General features: G+C 42.5%; 2 protein-coding genes across 2 annotated transcripts; both read right to left on the bottom strand.

Moving 5' to 3' along the window:
* Nucleotides 1-1,147: 1,147 nt before the first annotated feature.
* On the bottom strand, nt 1,148-7,044 carry si:ch211-11k18.4 (uncharacterized). The gene is made up of 12 exons (XM_061026507.1): nt 6,789-7,044; nt 5,583-5,694; nt 5,063-5,156; nt 4,780-4,834; nt 4,421-4,561; nt 3,749-3,909; nt 3,551-3,649; nt 3,289-3,434; nt 2,677-2,848; nt 2,476-2,588; nt 2,219-2,303; nt 1,148-1,730 (listed from the first exon to the last, which is right to left on the bottom strand). The coding sequence occupies exons 1-12, from the start codon at nt 6,904-6,906 to the stop codon at nt 1,671-1,673; spliced, it is 1,356 nt and encodes a 451-aa protein (XP_060882490.1). The 5' UTR covers nt 6,907-7,044; the 3' UTR covers nt 1,148-1,670.
* Nucleotides 7,045-8,527: 1,483 nt separating this feature from the next.
* nudt9 (nudix (nucleoside diphosphate linked moiety X)-type motif 9) lies at nt 8,528-14,583 on the bottom strand. The gene is made up of 9 exons (XM_061065934.1): nt 14,408-14,583; nt 13,548-13,835; nt 13,193-13,282; nt 12,864-12,950; nt 12,619-12,730; nt 11,025-11,171; nt 10,847-10,931; nt 8,756-10,314; nt 8,528-8,723 (listed from the first exon to the last, which is right to left on the bottom strand). The coding sequence occupies exons 1-8, from the start codon at nt 14,503-14,505 to the stop codon at nt 10,169-10,171; spliced, it is 1,053 nt and encodes a 350-aa protein (XP_060921917.1). The 5' UTR covers nt 14,506-14,583; the 3' UTR covers nt 8,528-8,723; nt 8,756-10,168.
* Nucleotides 14,584-15,908: the final 1,325 nt, after the last annotated feature.

Below are 15,908 nucleotides of genomic sequence, written 5' to 3'. Positions count from 1 at the left end.
TCTCTGTTTATCACACAAATTACTCCAATAACAATATTTACATGTATTGAGCAAACTTCTTGATTTCTTTGTGTATTATGTAAATTTATAAATTATGCCACGTGAATTCAGTTCATGAGATTAAAGGCAAGGCAGTTAAATGTGTAAAATGTAAAATGTCGATTAACATATTGTTTAAAAAAGAACAGCGCCCTCTTGTGGAGGGATGCAGGTATTTAGAGATATTTTACGTTTGCTCGTCAAAGACCCGACTGTACCAGATTTACAGTTTCCTGTGTTTCCAATAAGAACAGCACATGATCTGCTCACACTAAACCTGCAGACGTGAGATGATGATGTTGCACATTTTGAGACATTTATTTATCCAAGATTACAGCAGTCTTCAAGTTTCACTGTGTTTCTGTTTTTCTATTCACAGATGATTTGACTATTTTCAGCTCTTATTCTCTTACAGGCATCTGTTCGATTCTCATCGAGATATCTGATATGTAGAGAGGCCTCTCCATTCTCCATGTGCAGTGAGACAGAGTGGTCTGTGCAGGGGAGGATTTGAGACGTTTGAGGACTAATCCACAAACAGGAAGTTCTTTATCCTGGAATGCAGATATAAACAATATCCTAAAAGATGACTTAATACTACAAATATGTGAGCTAGTATATTTGAAAAATCTTTAATTGATCCATCCTGCAGTGAGTGAACGTGATCAGATCAGTCAGACAGAAATAGAAGTAGAAAACATGACTCAGAATTTTCTAAATAAATTAACGACTTGGCGCTGCAACATCTGACAAAGTGTCTCAAAATCCAACAGAAGACCAGGACGGCTTCTACAAGGGGACAAGAGGATGCATTGCACCCTCATTTGGAATTTCTGTGACCGGTCTGTCCACCGGAGGCCACATGCCCTAAACACCTACAATGTTTTTCATTGCTGTTGCCGGTCCCTGTAGCTGCCTGCACCCCCCTGAAATCTCAGATGCACCCAGCCGTTTGCAGAGTTCCTGAACGATCTGCATCATCACTGAGAGTAAAGAAGACACTGTAACACGAGGAGGTTCAGGTGAGCATACAGAGTTGTTAACCTCAGGTGAGGGGTTTGCAGAAGCGGACGATGAAGCTGAAGAAGAAATCAAACTTGGTCGCTCGTGTATGAAACTTTTTTTTATTGAAGTTTATTGTTAATAAAAGATGGTCACATCGTGGAGCAGGAAAGTAGAAAAAGATTTCACTGATAAAACGTTGAACTCCTTCAGGCTGATGAATATTCTACACGTTAGCTAACACGCAGACATTCACGATGGTTATCTGGATTAAATACCAAAAAACTGCAGCGTCATGATTCAGAGCTCATCATCTGTAGAAAACGCTGGTGAAGTCTTCAAACTCTCCCTAAGTGACTCGCACGCCCCTTTAACCAAAATAAAGGTTTCTCTGATAAAGAAATATAAATATGTTTGTCAAGTTTGAAACAGTTTGAAGTGGTTTAAGTCTGTGGTTTTTAGAGGAGGAGAGGCACGGAGGACGATCAGTAACTAAAGCGGTTTCTCAGGACAGACGTGTTCATGTAGTGTGTTCAGGAGTCATCACAGAGGGTTTGACTACGAGTGTGCGTACAGAGCTGTGATCCTACAGGATGGAAGTTTTGGGAGCGGAGTGTTTGTCTACGTGGTCACAGGTCCATGTCATGGTCGCTGACGCTCTGACGCAGATATTCTTCATACAGCTTCTTCTATAGGAGAGAAGAGAGACGACTCAGGGTGAGCATCATGTTCAAACATCTCAAAACTATAAAAGCTGCAGGGGGGGAAATGCATTCAACTACTACGACGGAGGATTAGGGCCACGTTAAAAAAATATATAATACATTTCAAGATTAAAGTCGTAAATTTCCAAGAATAAAGTTGTAAATTTCCGAGATTAAACTCGTAAATTTATGACTTTATTCTCGTAAATTTACAACTTCATTCTCGTAAATTTACAACTTTAATCTTGTAAATTTGTGACTTTATTCTCGTAAATTTGCGACTTTATTCTCGTAAATTTATGACTTTTATCTCGTAAATTTAAAAAAAATATATATTTTTTTTAACGTGGCCCTAATCCTCCGTCGTAAACTACAACCTGTCAACTAAAAATCAAATCAGTGTTTACACACAAACAAAAAAGAACCCAAACGGCCTCTACATCTTGAAATGTGTCCACTCAAGTCTCACAAACCTTTTTAGTCTTGACCACCTCCTGAACGTACTCCAGCTTCTCCTGCAGCTGTCTCTTCTGTTTGCCCGTCAGCGTCGGCTGCGTCCTGCAGAGAATCAAAGGGAAAGGCTTCAGAGATCCAGAATGATTTGTTTATGTAAAAACAATCAGCAGCGGAGAGGATCGTTTACAGAGTCACAGCGAGTCTCTTTAAGTGAACATGTGAACCCCTGAACATGACATCAGAGGAGAACTGGCGCCAGATCGGCGGCTTGTACCTGAAGGTGAAGCGTGCGATGATGAGCAGCAGGAAGGAGAGGAGGACGAGTCCGCCGACGCCGTACAGCTGCTGCTCGGCGGAGAACGAGTCGAACATTTTGACCACCGGAGCCTGAAGGTCAGAAACACATTCACTGCTCCACATGTTGATAAAACAGAACGAACACATTAATGAACGTTTGACTCGCCCGATCGCTCACCAGGTAGAGAGAGAGCGTCTCCGTGCCCTGACCACCCAGGACCATCTCCAGCAGCTCCTTGGACAGAGAGCCCAGAACCAGTAAGGCCATCAGAGCCAGAGGAACGCAGAAGCCCAGCAGAGTCAGGAAGCAGGTTTTACAGCGAGCCCGTCTGTTCCCAGCACTCGTCTGCCTGTGAGAAACGATAGGCGGGGTTTATTCTCTGAGGGGATCTCCCCCTGATGCTCCTCTAGTCCGCACTAGATTAGTTTGATACTCAGAAAAAAAACGAGCCAATGAAACGTCTCATCTCAAATTTTACCAAACAAAGAAAAAATATCAGAGATTATGGTCCTGGTCTGGTCTCAATCCCTAAATGTCTTGGTCTTGTTTCTGTCTCAGTCTCGCCCTGCCTTGGTCTTGTCTCACTCCCTAAGTTTGTCTCCTTGTCTCCTTGTCTCCAGCAGAACTCCAAATTACAGTTAAATATCTGACGATGTGACAGAGGACTCGGAGACTCGAGCTCAGCAGGGACAAAAAGGTGCAGCCTGACAAAGACAACAACGCTCCTCACACACCACACTGAGAGGGTCATTGTCCAATCTGCACCTGGATTTCATTTGTGTGTGTTACCTGTCGTGTAAGAGTGTGTCTGTGATGGCCTCACTGATGACCTCACAGTCCTTCTCCAGAGAGTTCAGCGTATTCTGGACCGTCTGGTTGATGGTTTTCTCGATGGAGCGGCAAACCTCCTCGATCTGGTTCACGCAGCGACTCGGCTGCGAACAGGAAACAAAGAGACGGAATAAATAGAAAAGAATGAGAACGATTGAAAGGAGCAGAGGAGAGAGGAAACGCACCATCGCAGAGAACAGAATAAAAGTGAAACTCTCACCTTGTTGGGATTTGGGACGTAGATGGTCGGCATGTCAAAACCACATTTGTTGAGTCCCGGTCGTTTGCAGAGCTCCTGAACGATCTGCATCATCACTCTCTGAGAGGCAGCAGAGAGAGAACAGAAGACACTTTAACCCTACAGAGTCATTAACCTCAGGCGAGGGAGGAGAGGATCTATTGTCCTCTAAATGTGTACCTGTCTGTCACTCTCTCCGCCGGCCTCGTCCGCTTTGCTCAGGTAAAATCTCAGCCGATCTCCGTGTTTGTCGTTCAGACTCTCCACGATGTTGAGCGTTCGCTTACACAGAGCCTGACCCATGGGGTCAAAGAAGACCAGGATCAGGTCACAGAGATCCCCTGAGAGACGGAGAGCAGAGAGACGACCATTAATCATTATTCTGATTTGGAAAATCTTTGAACTGATGTTTATTTGTTGAGCTGCCGACATCGAGTACACCTAACGACTGATTCAGAGAAGAGGGTTTTTATTGTGCAGATGAAGCTAAACAAACTCTGACTTGTTTTCATTGTGAAACATGTTGCATTGTGGGAGTCTGACATCAAAAGGTCACATCAGTATTTGAATCGGCACTGACACTCCCAATCGGTGCATCTCTGGTACTATCTATAAAGCTTCAGGATGAGCGTGGACAGATCAGTGATGCGTTTGGTTTTCAGTTTTGTTCGTTTTAGGATTTCCAAAAAACTTATTTTAATTCAGAAATCTACTTCGTTTGAGCTTTATCTCCATTTGTAAGATTAAAGATGTCAGTGTGCAACAGTAACATTAAATATCAGCTGAAGGTCAAAGACACCTTACTGGACCGTTTTAAATTACAGCACACAAGGTCAGTCTGAGGAAACTCACCCAGCCACAGGATGACGTCGTCCACATCAAACGGATACTTCATGTCTCCGTCCACCAAACCTGGAGAATCCACAAAGGTCACCAGGCTGAAGCGCTTCTGTCTGGACGTGCAGATTTCTGTGCTCAGATACTCGGAAACACCTGGAGATCGTTCCAGAGAGGTCGGGTTAGTGTGATGACAAACATCCAGGAGAGCCGACAGTTTGACCTTTAACCTTTCATCATTCTTTCACGACCTTCACATCAACAACAGCACCGGATAAACGTTTGATGAATCCAAACATTTAGACGATGTGAGAGTGGAGAGACAGAGTGAGTCAAATAACGAGGAAGGATCGAGCCACCGGCTGAATTCTCACCTTTGAATGCTTGCAGCGGTTTGAAGTGCGGGTAAAGATGGAGGGTGGCGTTCCCCTAAAAACACACAGGATCAAATCAGTCTGAGACATTTTACTGAACACAGAAACAGATCTTTAAAAGAGACTGAAATCACAAATCAAAATAAAGACGACCGATGTAAGAAACCAACCTTTGGACTAACAATGAAAATGATTTATTTTACAAGTTAGAGAATGAAAACTAAAACTTTTCGTCCTGGAAACACACACACACATTCACCCGTCATGTGGTTTTTAGACTCACTGTGAGAGATTCTCTCTTGCGGCCGTTTGTAACAAAGTTGAAGCCCTGGGTCTCGATGGCTACTCCGGTGCGCTGGATGTGCTCTTCAACATACCTGACAAAAAATACAGCAGAAGCAAAGCATCGTCAGAGGAGGAAATATTTGTTTATTGACAGTTTGGTCACAAAATATTACCAATGAAAAACTTTACAATGAAAAACAAAAGCAAGCTGGACAGTACACCTGTTAAACCTTTATCTTCTACTTTACTGTTAGTATTATCTCATGATCTCTCTGCAAATACTGTCTCAATTCCATGCATAGTTAACTTCATCATTCATTTTGTACTTGTATATACCCCCTATTTTTATTTATCGTATCTATTCTGTTTAATATGTATTTTGTATTTTGAGCTTACTTGTCTGTGCTGCTGCAACGCCCGAATTTCCCCTCTGGGGATCAATAAAGTATTATCCTATCCTATGATGGATTAGCTGGCCTTGCCATCTGTGACATACTTCTGTAAAAATAAACACATACCAGTTGATGAAGGAGCTCTTCCCAGCCGAGTGGTTTCCCATCAGCAACACGGTGATTTTCTTCCTGGGCGGCAGCAACTTCACGCCGACGGATTCAGCTACTGTGATCAGCCCTGAGTAAACAAAGGTCACGGTAAGATTAGTCAACGATGACACATTCATAGATGGTGTTGTTGTTTTTGTCCAAAGGTGGAGCCATCAAAGAGCTGTGGTACCGGCTGCAGGACTCAGGTAAGATAGTCAAGATCAAGATTTCTAAAGTAGCACGAGAAGCAGCACAAATATTTCTTGTGGGAGAGTTTCTCTGCATGAGGATAAAATCTGGGAATGCAGCAGAAAAACAGAGAAACACTTGATAGGAATCCAGAACGAATTCCTGAGAGACTTTCCCTGCTTTCACGGCAAGTCTCCGTACATTTTTGAACTTTTACTTTGAAATAGAGTTGTTTCAAGACCTCTATGATATGAGAAAATATACAATGTGAATGATAACATGTCTGTCTTCTGTTCTTAATGTTTTACACAACACCTGTGTTTGCCACATGCCCAGGCCTCCATCCAGCAGGTAACATGTTCACATGCTGAGTGAGGAATCAGTGCTTGAATACATTACAGGTGATGTTTGTTTACTGCTATAATTTTAGACTTTTACGATGCATCTATTACGAAAGCTTATATCGCAATAACGATAAGATCGCGACTAATTGCGAGGCCCTAGTTGTAACCATCGGTTGTTGCCCACGTGGAGTTATCTAAATTAGTTTTTAAAACTCAAATAAAACACATTTAACTTCAATTAAGACTTAAAACTAATGAACACGTCAGAACGCCTGAAACTAAAAGATCCGAGGAGCACCTGAATGCAGCATATCGCTCGTCTCAGAGACTGCTCCGAAATTTACTTCATTGGGAGCTTTAAAACAAAAAATGCTTGTGACTCTGTTGTAACATCGTGATATAATTACTCTCTTTGTACTGTATGCCACACCTGTACACGACTAACCTGACTAGCTTTGACTTTAGCATGAAATATTTATTGGTAAGCTAGCTAACGGTTAGCCGCTGACGTCTCCTAACGTAAGAAGTTAGCTAGCTGACACCGGTCCGCGATAAAAGCCGAATATGATGACTTTATCATCAACAGGTGGATGTTGGAGCTATTTCCAGAGAGGGCTGAGAGAAGTAAACTATTTGACAGGCGACTCACCGCTGTCTGGATCCGTGTACAGCTGATGACAATCCCGCAAGATGCGCTCATCGCAGGAAACACCACCTGTTATCGAGTCTGCGTTTGCAGCACTTCGGCTCTTTATTTTCCCAGACATTTTACAGAAAGAAAAGGTTTTAAACTTATGCGGACACTTGTTGAAGCACCCAAAGCCGAGGACTCTCTGAACTATCTGTGCGGGACAAAGCCGGTTCGCCTTGTTTGAATCGCCCCGGTCCGCTCGGCCACGTCGTCAGCTTGAGCGGATTTGTGTCGCAGAGGCTTCTGGGTGATGTAGTTTTTCTGGAGATTAGACGTCAAACATGCAGCATACAATGTCCGCATTTATTTTCAGCCATGCGTCCAAACCCAGTGTTTGAAGAGATAACCCTAACCCTATAACTTACTATTTTTTATTATCATTTATTCTTATCTGCTCACATCAAATTCAAAACTCTCCTGCTCGCTTACAAAACAGCTCCTCCTTACCTACAACTCTACAATTCACTTAGCAGACGCTTTTATCCAAAGCGACGTACATCAGAGAGTAAGTACAACTCAAGCAAGGATCTAGAAAAAAAGGGAACAATGTCAGTAAGAGCAAACGATCATCTTTGAGTCTGATTGGACACACAGGTGCTGACAGGAAGTGACCAGAGGCAAAGCACAACATTGACGGCAGTTCTTGAGAGCTCTAATCAGTATAGAAACCATCTTATAAGTCGTCATTATCAAACAAAAACCATCATCATCATTATCAATAATATCGAGACCATCATCATTAAGTTAGTAGGTATTCATGAAAGAGCTGGGTCTTTAGCTTTTTCTTAAAGGTGCAGAGGGACTCTGCAGATTGAATGGAGTTTGGAAGTTCATTCCACCACCGGGGGGCAACAGAGGAGAAGAGTTTAGTCAGCGTCTTAGGACCCTGTTGTGAAGGTTGGATCAGACGCCTTTCATTGGCAGAGCGTAGTGGGCGGGAGGGAGTGTAGACCTGGATGAGAGAGTTAAAATAAGGAGGAGACATTTTTGTCGCTGTTTTGTAAGCGAGCAGCAGAGTTTTAAATTTGATGCGAGCAGTAACTCTGATCCAGGTCTACACTCCCTCTAGCCCACTGTCCAATGAAAGGCGTCTGATACAACCTTCACAACAGGGCCCTAAGTCTCTAACTAGACTCTTCTGTCGCCTTGGAACAAACTACCAAACTCCATTTGATCTGCAGAGTCCCTTTGCACCTTTAAGTAAAAGCTAAAGACCCAGCTCTTTATGAACACCTGCGACCTTAATGATGATGATTATGATGACTGTCAATGATGTGCTCTGCCTCTGGTCACTTCCTGTCAGCACCTGTGTGTCTGATGGGACTTTTTGTTTGCTCTTACATCCTCGCTTGTGTTGTACTAACTCTCTGATGTTTGTCAGTTTGGATGAAAGCGTATGCTAAGTGAGTTGTAGAATTTATCTTCTACAAAGCTGACTTAAAGATTCAATTTCTTTTAGAATTTTTACATTTCAAAGTTCTGACCTTTTTCCATCTGTCTGCTTGTGGTCTGTTCATTTTTCTTTTTTACATTTTCAAGATAAAACATCTCAGTTCAATTCAAGAACTTACGAGTACAAACGGTCTAAAGCTCTGTGTTAACATTTAAAGATTCATGTTTTTTATGTGACCGAATCAGCTGATAAGATGCTTAAAAACTGAACACAACTTATTAACAAATATGACAACACAAATCTCGTGGATCACTTCCAAGACACAGGTTTATTTCATGAGGAAAACTGCACAAATCAAGTCAAGGATTCACAAAGATTTACAATTTCAAATGGGTTAGATGATTTCAAAACACATGAAATCCTTTCAGTGCAAGTTCAGAAACATCGTTGATTTCTTCATATGATTACATTTACAGACGTTTCAGTGCGAGCTGCAAAGCCTGACAGAGAACACTGATGGCAATCAGCTAACCTAAAATTGAAAAAAAAAAAGTGATCACTCATCCTTCCATTTGATTATTCTTGTCTTGCACCAACCACAAAAATCATATCTGAGAGGAAACACTCTCCCTTCCTGCAACATCAATCACTGCTCTCTCTGTTCATGCATCAGTGAGGAGCTGGGAGAGTGGACTGGGAGAACTGGTTCTCAAACAGGGCTGGATTAATCTGCATGTGCCTGAAGATTATGTTTTATTAATGTCGATGGGTGCAGTAAGAATCGTAAAGCTTCTCCACACACTGCAGCTGATACGTTAATGCAGATAATAATCATGTGATTCTGCAAAGTGTCGATGCCCGAGCAGCTGAGGAGGGAAATAAAGGACATGAGGCTCCTTCTGTTTTAGAGTTAATTTAAAGGTCACATATTCTCCTCCTAAGAGCTGAGCTTCAGTTAGTTCAGTGAGCTTCAGTTAGCTTTGCACACAGCCGACAGAAACGTCCTTCAGAGACACTCTGACATTGTGAGGACATCTCAGAGCCGACACTGATCAACTCTTTCACAACAGGGATCACACTTCAGCTAAACTTCCTCTCTGCCCCTTATCTCATATGAATACTTCAAGTGGTCCAGCTTTGGTTTTTGGCTTCCTCTTGCTGACGGATGTGTCCGTGTGTAAGTGTCTGAATCATAAACGCTAATAGATTCAAGCTTCTCTCTTCATCACACAGTCTGCCCCGCAGTGAGATGACACAAATTGACGCAGGAGTTTTTTGCACAAACGGGCTGTTCGGTGTGAAACAGCCTCTTCCTCGACCGTCTGTCAACACTTTCCAACATGTTTGTCGTCGAGGCCTCAGCCTGTCTGAGAGTCACGGCTCTGCGTGTTGGGATCACAGTGAGTCTCGACTGTTTTTTAAATCTGATCGGCCCTCCTTTTTCACACTTGAATTAGATTAGTATTTGTTGTGTTCTGCAGCTCTTTGTGTTTGTTCTTACGTGATCACATGGGGTTAATGTCAACCTTGTTAATACTTGAATATATTTGCATAATTTGAAATCATTTGAAGATCTCTGTCTTTGAGTTTAGTGTGACAATCGGCGCCATAGTGAACCTTAAAGTGTCGTGGTAAGAATCAAAAGATTTTTATTTAAGGGAATTTAATGTTTATATATCTTACTTTGTTCTTTACTTTTCTGTGACATAAGAAATAGAAAGCGCCAACCTCGTTGAACAACCTGCTAGATTAACTCATTTCAAGTTGTGGTATGATCGGGAAAAACTCCCAACATACCACACACCCACACACACACACACACAATTATTATTATGTTTTAAGTAAGTGAGGGTCAGGCATGCTAACTGCAAAGCATTCTGGGAAATAAGTTTTAAATGTTTCCTTCATCGTTATGTCGGTGTGTTTTAGAGTTCGTGGTCCTCGGTTACCAGTGAGCTTTTCTCTCCTTGGCAACCAGCTCCAGGAAACGGGAATGACTCGCGTAGAGCGGCACGGACGAGTCCACATCGACCCACTTCACCTGACCCGCGTCATCGCCAGCCTGCAGAGGCAACCCGCTCACACTGTCTCCTGTGATTAGAGAAAGAGATCTGTTATAGACCTTTAATGAAGCTGTACACAGAGCTTTATTATAGGATGAACTTTATACTTAAAGACTTTATGTGTGATTTTTTTGATCCAGTAGATGTCGCCCTTGAACACCAGCATGAAACCAAAACAACTTGCGCTGCATTGTTGTGTTAGCATGCTAATGCTAGCGATCTTTATTATGCTCGTATCTTCACACTGCATGTAAATTTACCTTGATCTAGAAACACAGTTAAGCAGTGAGTACAGTATGTTATTCTTCTTTTCTCTAGTTTTATACTACTTTTATACTCGAGGGGAGGAGTCAGTCGGCCGTCCCGACGATGTAAACAAAGTGAAGATAGGACTCTGAAAACTCTGAAAACATCACAGACAGTGGGACTCGGGTGTTACACTCATTGTAGACGGTCATGACTCACAGAGTTATTTTCAGAGGATATACTTGATTTCTACATTTAAGTGTGAAAAATCAAATATAAAGCCTTTAAGAGCAGATATTAAATGTTACTGATACCCGATTCATCGTGGAAGTTGACGGCGACGGTCTCCATCCAGGCGTTGTCGGTGTTTCTTGGATCGTCCACGTAACCTTTATAAACCTGGAAGATGTGAGGAGATTGGAGTTCTACAAACAGACGCTCTCACTGATTGATGACAAAAGTGAACAGAGAGGGTGTGTCGGGGTGTTGAACCTGAAATCCCAATGATTTGAAGAGTTTGGTGATGCGTTCGTGGACCTTCGCCCTCTCGGACGGCGGCAGGGTCAGCGAGTTCAAAGCTTCCTCTGAGAACTCCCTCTGCAGCGTGAGAGACACCTTCTCGCCCGGGTCTACCATCCCCTACAACACGAGCACAGGGACACGTTTAAGGGACGGTACAACGACATCTTTAATACTGAAAACACTGAAAACAAAATCAGTGCCTCGGCTGCGTTTCCAGGAACTTCAAGTCTTAATTTTCAAGCTTCTCCCGGCTCGTTCTCGTCTTTGTTTTCACCGGGGACTAGAGAACTATCCCAAGCTGTCAGAAGCCACTACGCCCTTTAAACCTAAGAACGTCTCTAAGTGTTCAGTTCTGCTCGACTGTGTGAACTCTAAACGCCTGAAAACGTTCTCCAGCTGAACACAGATAAAGCTCTTATCTCTGCTCCTGAGTGTTTTGTACCTGAGGTTAAACCTGCCCGCCTTAATCTAGGTGTCCAACTTGGTCAGACTTTGAGCCAGCAGTTTGGTCCGCTCCTCTTTTTACCATCTGAGACACAAAGTGAAACTCCAGAGCTGAGCTTATTCACACCTTTGTTTCATCAACACTTGACGACTGTGATTCTCTGTTTACACGTCTCCACGATACGACTACAACCGGTCCAACATGCTGCTGCTAAGCTGCTAACAAAACCTCCTAAAAGGTCTCATGTTACTCCAATCCTTCCAGATCATTTTCATGCTGCATGGTGAAGCGACAGCAGCAGGACTCTGAGCTCCTCTGATCAGGGTCTGCTGCTTGTTTCCTCGCCGTAGACTTCAAACTGAAGGAGACTTTTTGCCTTTCAGTTTGTTTGCTCCTAAACTTTGGAGCCGTCTCCCCCTGGACCCGTTTGTTTAGACGAGCCTTTCTTTGAACTGTCTGTGAATGCTGAACTGTTCTTTATGCGTTACATTAACGCCCACTGGACTTTAAAAATGTATCTTCCTTACATGAACTCTGTGAGTAGTTACACACACTAACATTTTTTCTCAGTCCACTGCACAGCTCTTACATTACACCTTTTGTACTTTGTGTATTTTATGTTTTATATTTAACATTTTTAAATTCTATTTGATATATTATAATAGCTTCTTATACTGTATTATTTAAGTTGTTGCTAGTTCTGGGTTATTTCCTTGTTAATTGTTTAGCACCAATACACAAAGTCAAATTCCTTGTATGTGTAAATGTACTTGGCAATAAACCCGATTCTGATTCTGTTACCATGTAATGGTTTAATAATCCTTTACTGGGCTCGACTCTACTCCCCCATGAGCTGGGACTTTTTGGGGCCAAAATAACTTCCCCTGGAATCGATCCAGACATTGTACCCTGCTGTGGAAACCATCCGAGGTCTCGGGGGGAGGATCAAGCTGTGGGAACGCAGCTCTCGTTGTCCCTGATCAGTCTTAAACAGCGCTGATCATATTATGGATAAGATGATAATAATAAAGAGTGGAATAACGACCGGACTGTGAAGGACAGTGGAGGACCAGCAGACCTCATCAAAAAAGATGTGATTAAAGACGTGAAGTGTCCTACCCCAGGAATAGCCCACTCCCCGCAGTCTTTCCTCTTGATGGAGACAAACTGCAGGATCGGACGTTTGGAGACCGGGTGATTCATCTTCGCTCCTTTGGCATCGACTTTCCATCTTCAGGAGAGAAGTGATCAAAATCAATTAAAGCAGGCATTTGAATCATTCTTTCTGTAGTTAGATTAAGGAGTGAACATTTAATCTGCATGTTACCGAATGATACCGAGGAGTAAAGTAAAGAAAAAGCGACCTGGTGACGATGGGATCTGCTGCGTGATTGGGTCCCCATCGTCCCAACAAACCTCTGCCGGTCACGCCCGTACGACCACGAGGATTTCTACACAAATAAAACATTAAATTAGTGGAAATCTTTGCAATGAAAAAGATGAATCAAGAGGAGGACTCTTTGCTAGGGAGAGGAGGGAGGAGGAGGACGCTGCCTTCTTGTGACTCTTTGGACAATAATGGACATTGAACTACGTACATGAGGACTACTTTCAAGCTAAGATGCTAAGCTAAACTGCGTCAATATATGTTGTGAAAATTGTTTGGGGGGAACGTCTCCCTGTACAAACTTACAGTGGCTTCCCCTTTTCAGTTTTGTAGTTCCCCTCAAAGCTCGTCCGGTCCACGCCTCCATCCACGACGTTGAACTGTGGAGAGAAAGAGCTGCAAGACGAGCAGACGAGGGTATGAATAAACCTCATGACCTCTGACCTCTGATAATAAACAGCTGAACCCACAAGAATGACACAAATATGTACGGATGCTAATGATTCCAAAAAGCATCTCTGGAAAACTCCATAAAGGCTTCACCTTACTGAACACAAAAACAACAAGTGAGACAGCGTTCAACCCTCTCACAAAACAGGACATGTCACAGCAGTCAGAAATAAAAACATATTTTGTTTTAATGTAGAATTTAGTTTTTCACCCGATTTCAGGATCCGCCCATGCCGGCTTCTTCACCACCGAGGGGTCGGTGTGGTCGACTGCTTTATACTGCGGCCAGCTCTGACTCCAGTCCACCTTATCATCGGGGATCAGGAAGCGCTTGAGTTTGGACCCTGGGTAGAGGGGGCACCTGGACTTTACGTGAGGCGCTGCTGAGGATGGCATCGTCCTGACACCGGTGGTGTAGAGGTGACAGAGGCCGGACGTGATGGGTCTGATGGTCTGGCTGGTTCTCAAAGGATAAGAAGAGGAGCAGGAGAGCGTGGACCTGCGGGAGGAGAAACATGAGACATGTGGATCAGAGAGGAAGCATCGCTCTGCTCCTCCTGCAGCTCGGGCCAGACAACACCCATGAGTGAACTCCCTGCACTCCAGGCTCTTCAGCTTATTATGGAAACCTTCCAGCATGAGTCCTCTGTCATACACTGTCAATAAATATATTCAACAGGACACAAAACATCTCACACCTCGTCTCTGAGCAGAACAATAACATCATGACAGGATTAGCTGCTATAGGACACTGATGTGTTGTGTCAGTGAAATGAAATCCATGCATGACTATTTGTTGACATTATATATCTTAATAATACAACATTAAATATAATTCAAATACTAAATAATTTCTCCTGGGAGCCCCGTTCATGCACAGTAAAATAATATCAAACAGTTGGCTAATAGAAACGTGTATTTTAATATTAGCTCTGTCAGAAAAAAGCTACAGCAACATAAAACTATTCCTGCTTCCCATGTCAGTGTGAGCTTTCAGCCCGACACTCCTGTATGACTACATATCTCGTGGCTTGTTAAACCGTAATAATTAACAAACGTTACGGTCCGTACCTGAGTCCCGGGGAGCTGACGGTGAACGGGAATCCGAGGAGAGTGAGAGCGAGACGAATCTGGCCGATCCAGTGTCTTTGCAGGAGAAAATGAACCATTACCTCCGAGAAATCAATCAATATCGAGCTACCACAACATGCAGCACAGTATCCAGGAAGTGCACCGCCCGGCGCGATGACGTGCGCAGAGGGGTGTGGTCACGGCAGTCGCACTCGTTTCCATGGTGATAAGTTTCCACTCTTTATTGTTTTGCTGTGATTAACCCTAACCTTGAGTCGGTTCTAGTTGATTCATATTAAATTAAATATATTAAACTTCAATGTAAAATGATTTGAACATTAAAACTGTATAATTATTATCTTTATCTTATTAAAAACCACAAAAAACACTCGCAAACTCTTTTAAATGCTACATTACAAACTCGATTTCATTGAATACTAAGTCATTTTGTGTTGTTAAAGTGGGGGCTGGGAAGTGCAAAATAAAATTAAGGTGTGAATGAGTTTTTGCAAAGCTTGACACAAATTTACATTTTGGAAAACATTTTTACATTTTATGAAACCAAATTACAAAATACAAACTATTTTACATTTTAGAAAACAAGTTTACAAGATGCGAAACACTTTTACCAGCACTGACACAAATTTGTGATTGTGTTTTGCTTTTGTAATTTAGTTTCTTAAAGGAAGAATGTGCGACATGTTACACATAAATATATTAGAAGTCAAGTATATGTGTAAATGTGTCTCTGAGTCATGACAATGAGTGAGAAGCTCGAGTCCCGCTGGCTGTGTTGTTGTCAGAGCTGTGTTTACATGGACGGGACGGCCGGCTCCTCCCCTTGTGTATAAATCTGTTTTAGTCAAGGACTACAGAGAAGAAGAAGAACATACTCACTGATTATTTGGATGTTAGTAAGAGTTTTTAGATCACGCTCAATCTGTGTCAGTTTACATGAAATGTGAAACTACGAGCTAACTAAAGAGCGCTAACATTAGCATGCTAACACAACAATGCAGGACAAAGGTGACTGCAGCTCCAGTAAAGGACAATCTGCCTTCCATAACTCTTTTGTGTAAGCTCAAGTAGAGGAGGGGTGGAGGTGTGTATCTGGAGGAGAGCGGAGGCTTCAGTATGGAGGAGGCGTGGCCAAACAGCAGCTTGTTTTGGTTTCATGCTGGATCAAAAAGTCTCACATTCTTCCTTTAAAATGTTTTCCAACATGTACGTTTGTCTAAAGCTCTGTCAAAGTGTTTCACACTTCCCAGCCATCTTAATAATACCATAAGTCCTTCAAAGTGTCCAGATATAGGCCCACTGCTTTGTAAATGTTTCTTTTTTGAGCGGGTACATTCAGGTAGGGGGTTAATATTAATAATTAAGTGGATAAAAGGTCAAAATGGAAATAATCAATTATAAAAGAATTAAGGAGAATTTGATTGGTAAAATAAACACAAACTGTGTCAGTTTATGAAAACTTTAGTCATGTTTTAAAACACAC

The sequence above is a fragment of the Labrus mixtus genome, chromosome 20, assembly GCF_963584025.1.
Source record: "Labrus mixtus chromosome 20, fLabMix1.1, whole genome shotgun sequence".
NCBI lineage: Eukaryota > Metazoa > Chordata > Actinopteri > Labriformes > Labridae > Labrus > Labrus mixtus.
Note: the sequence above shows the minus strand (reverse complement) of the source record. Positions and strands in the feature narration are given on the sequence as shown.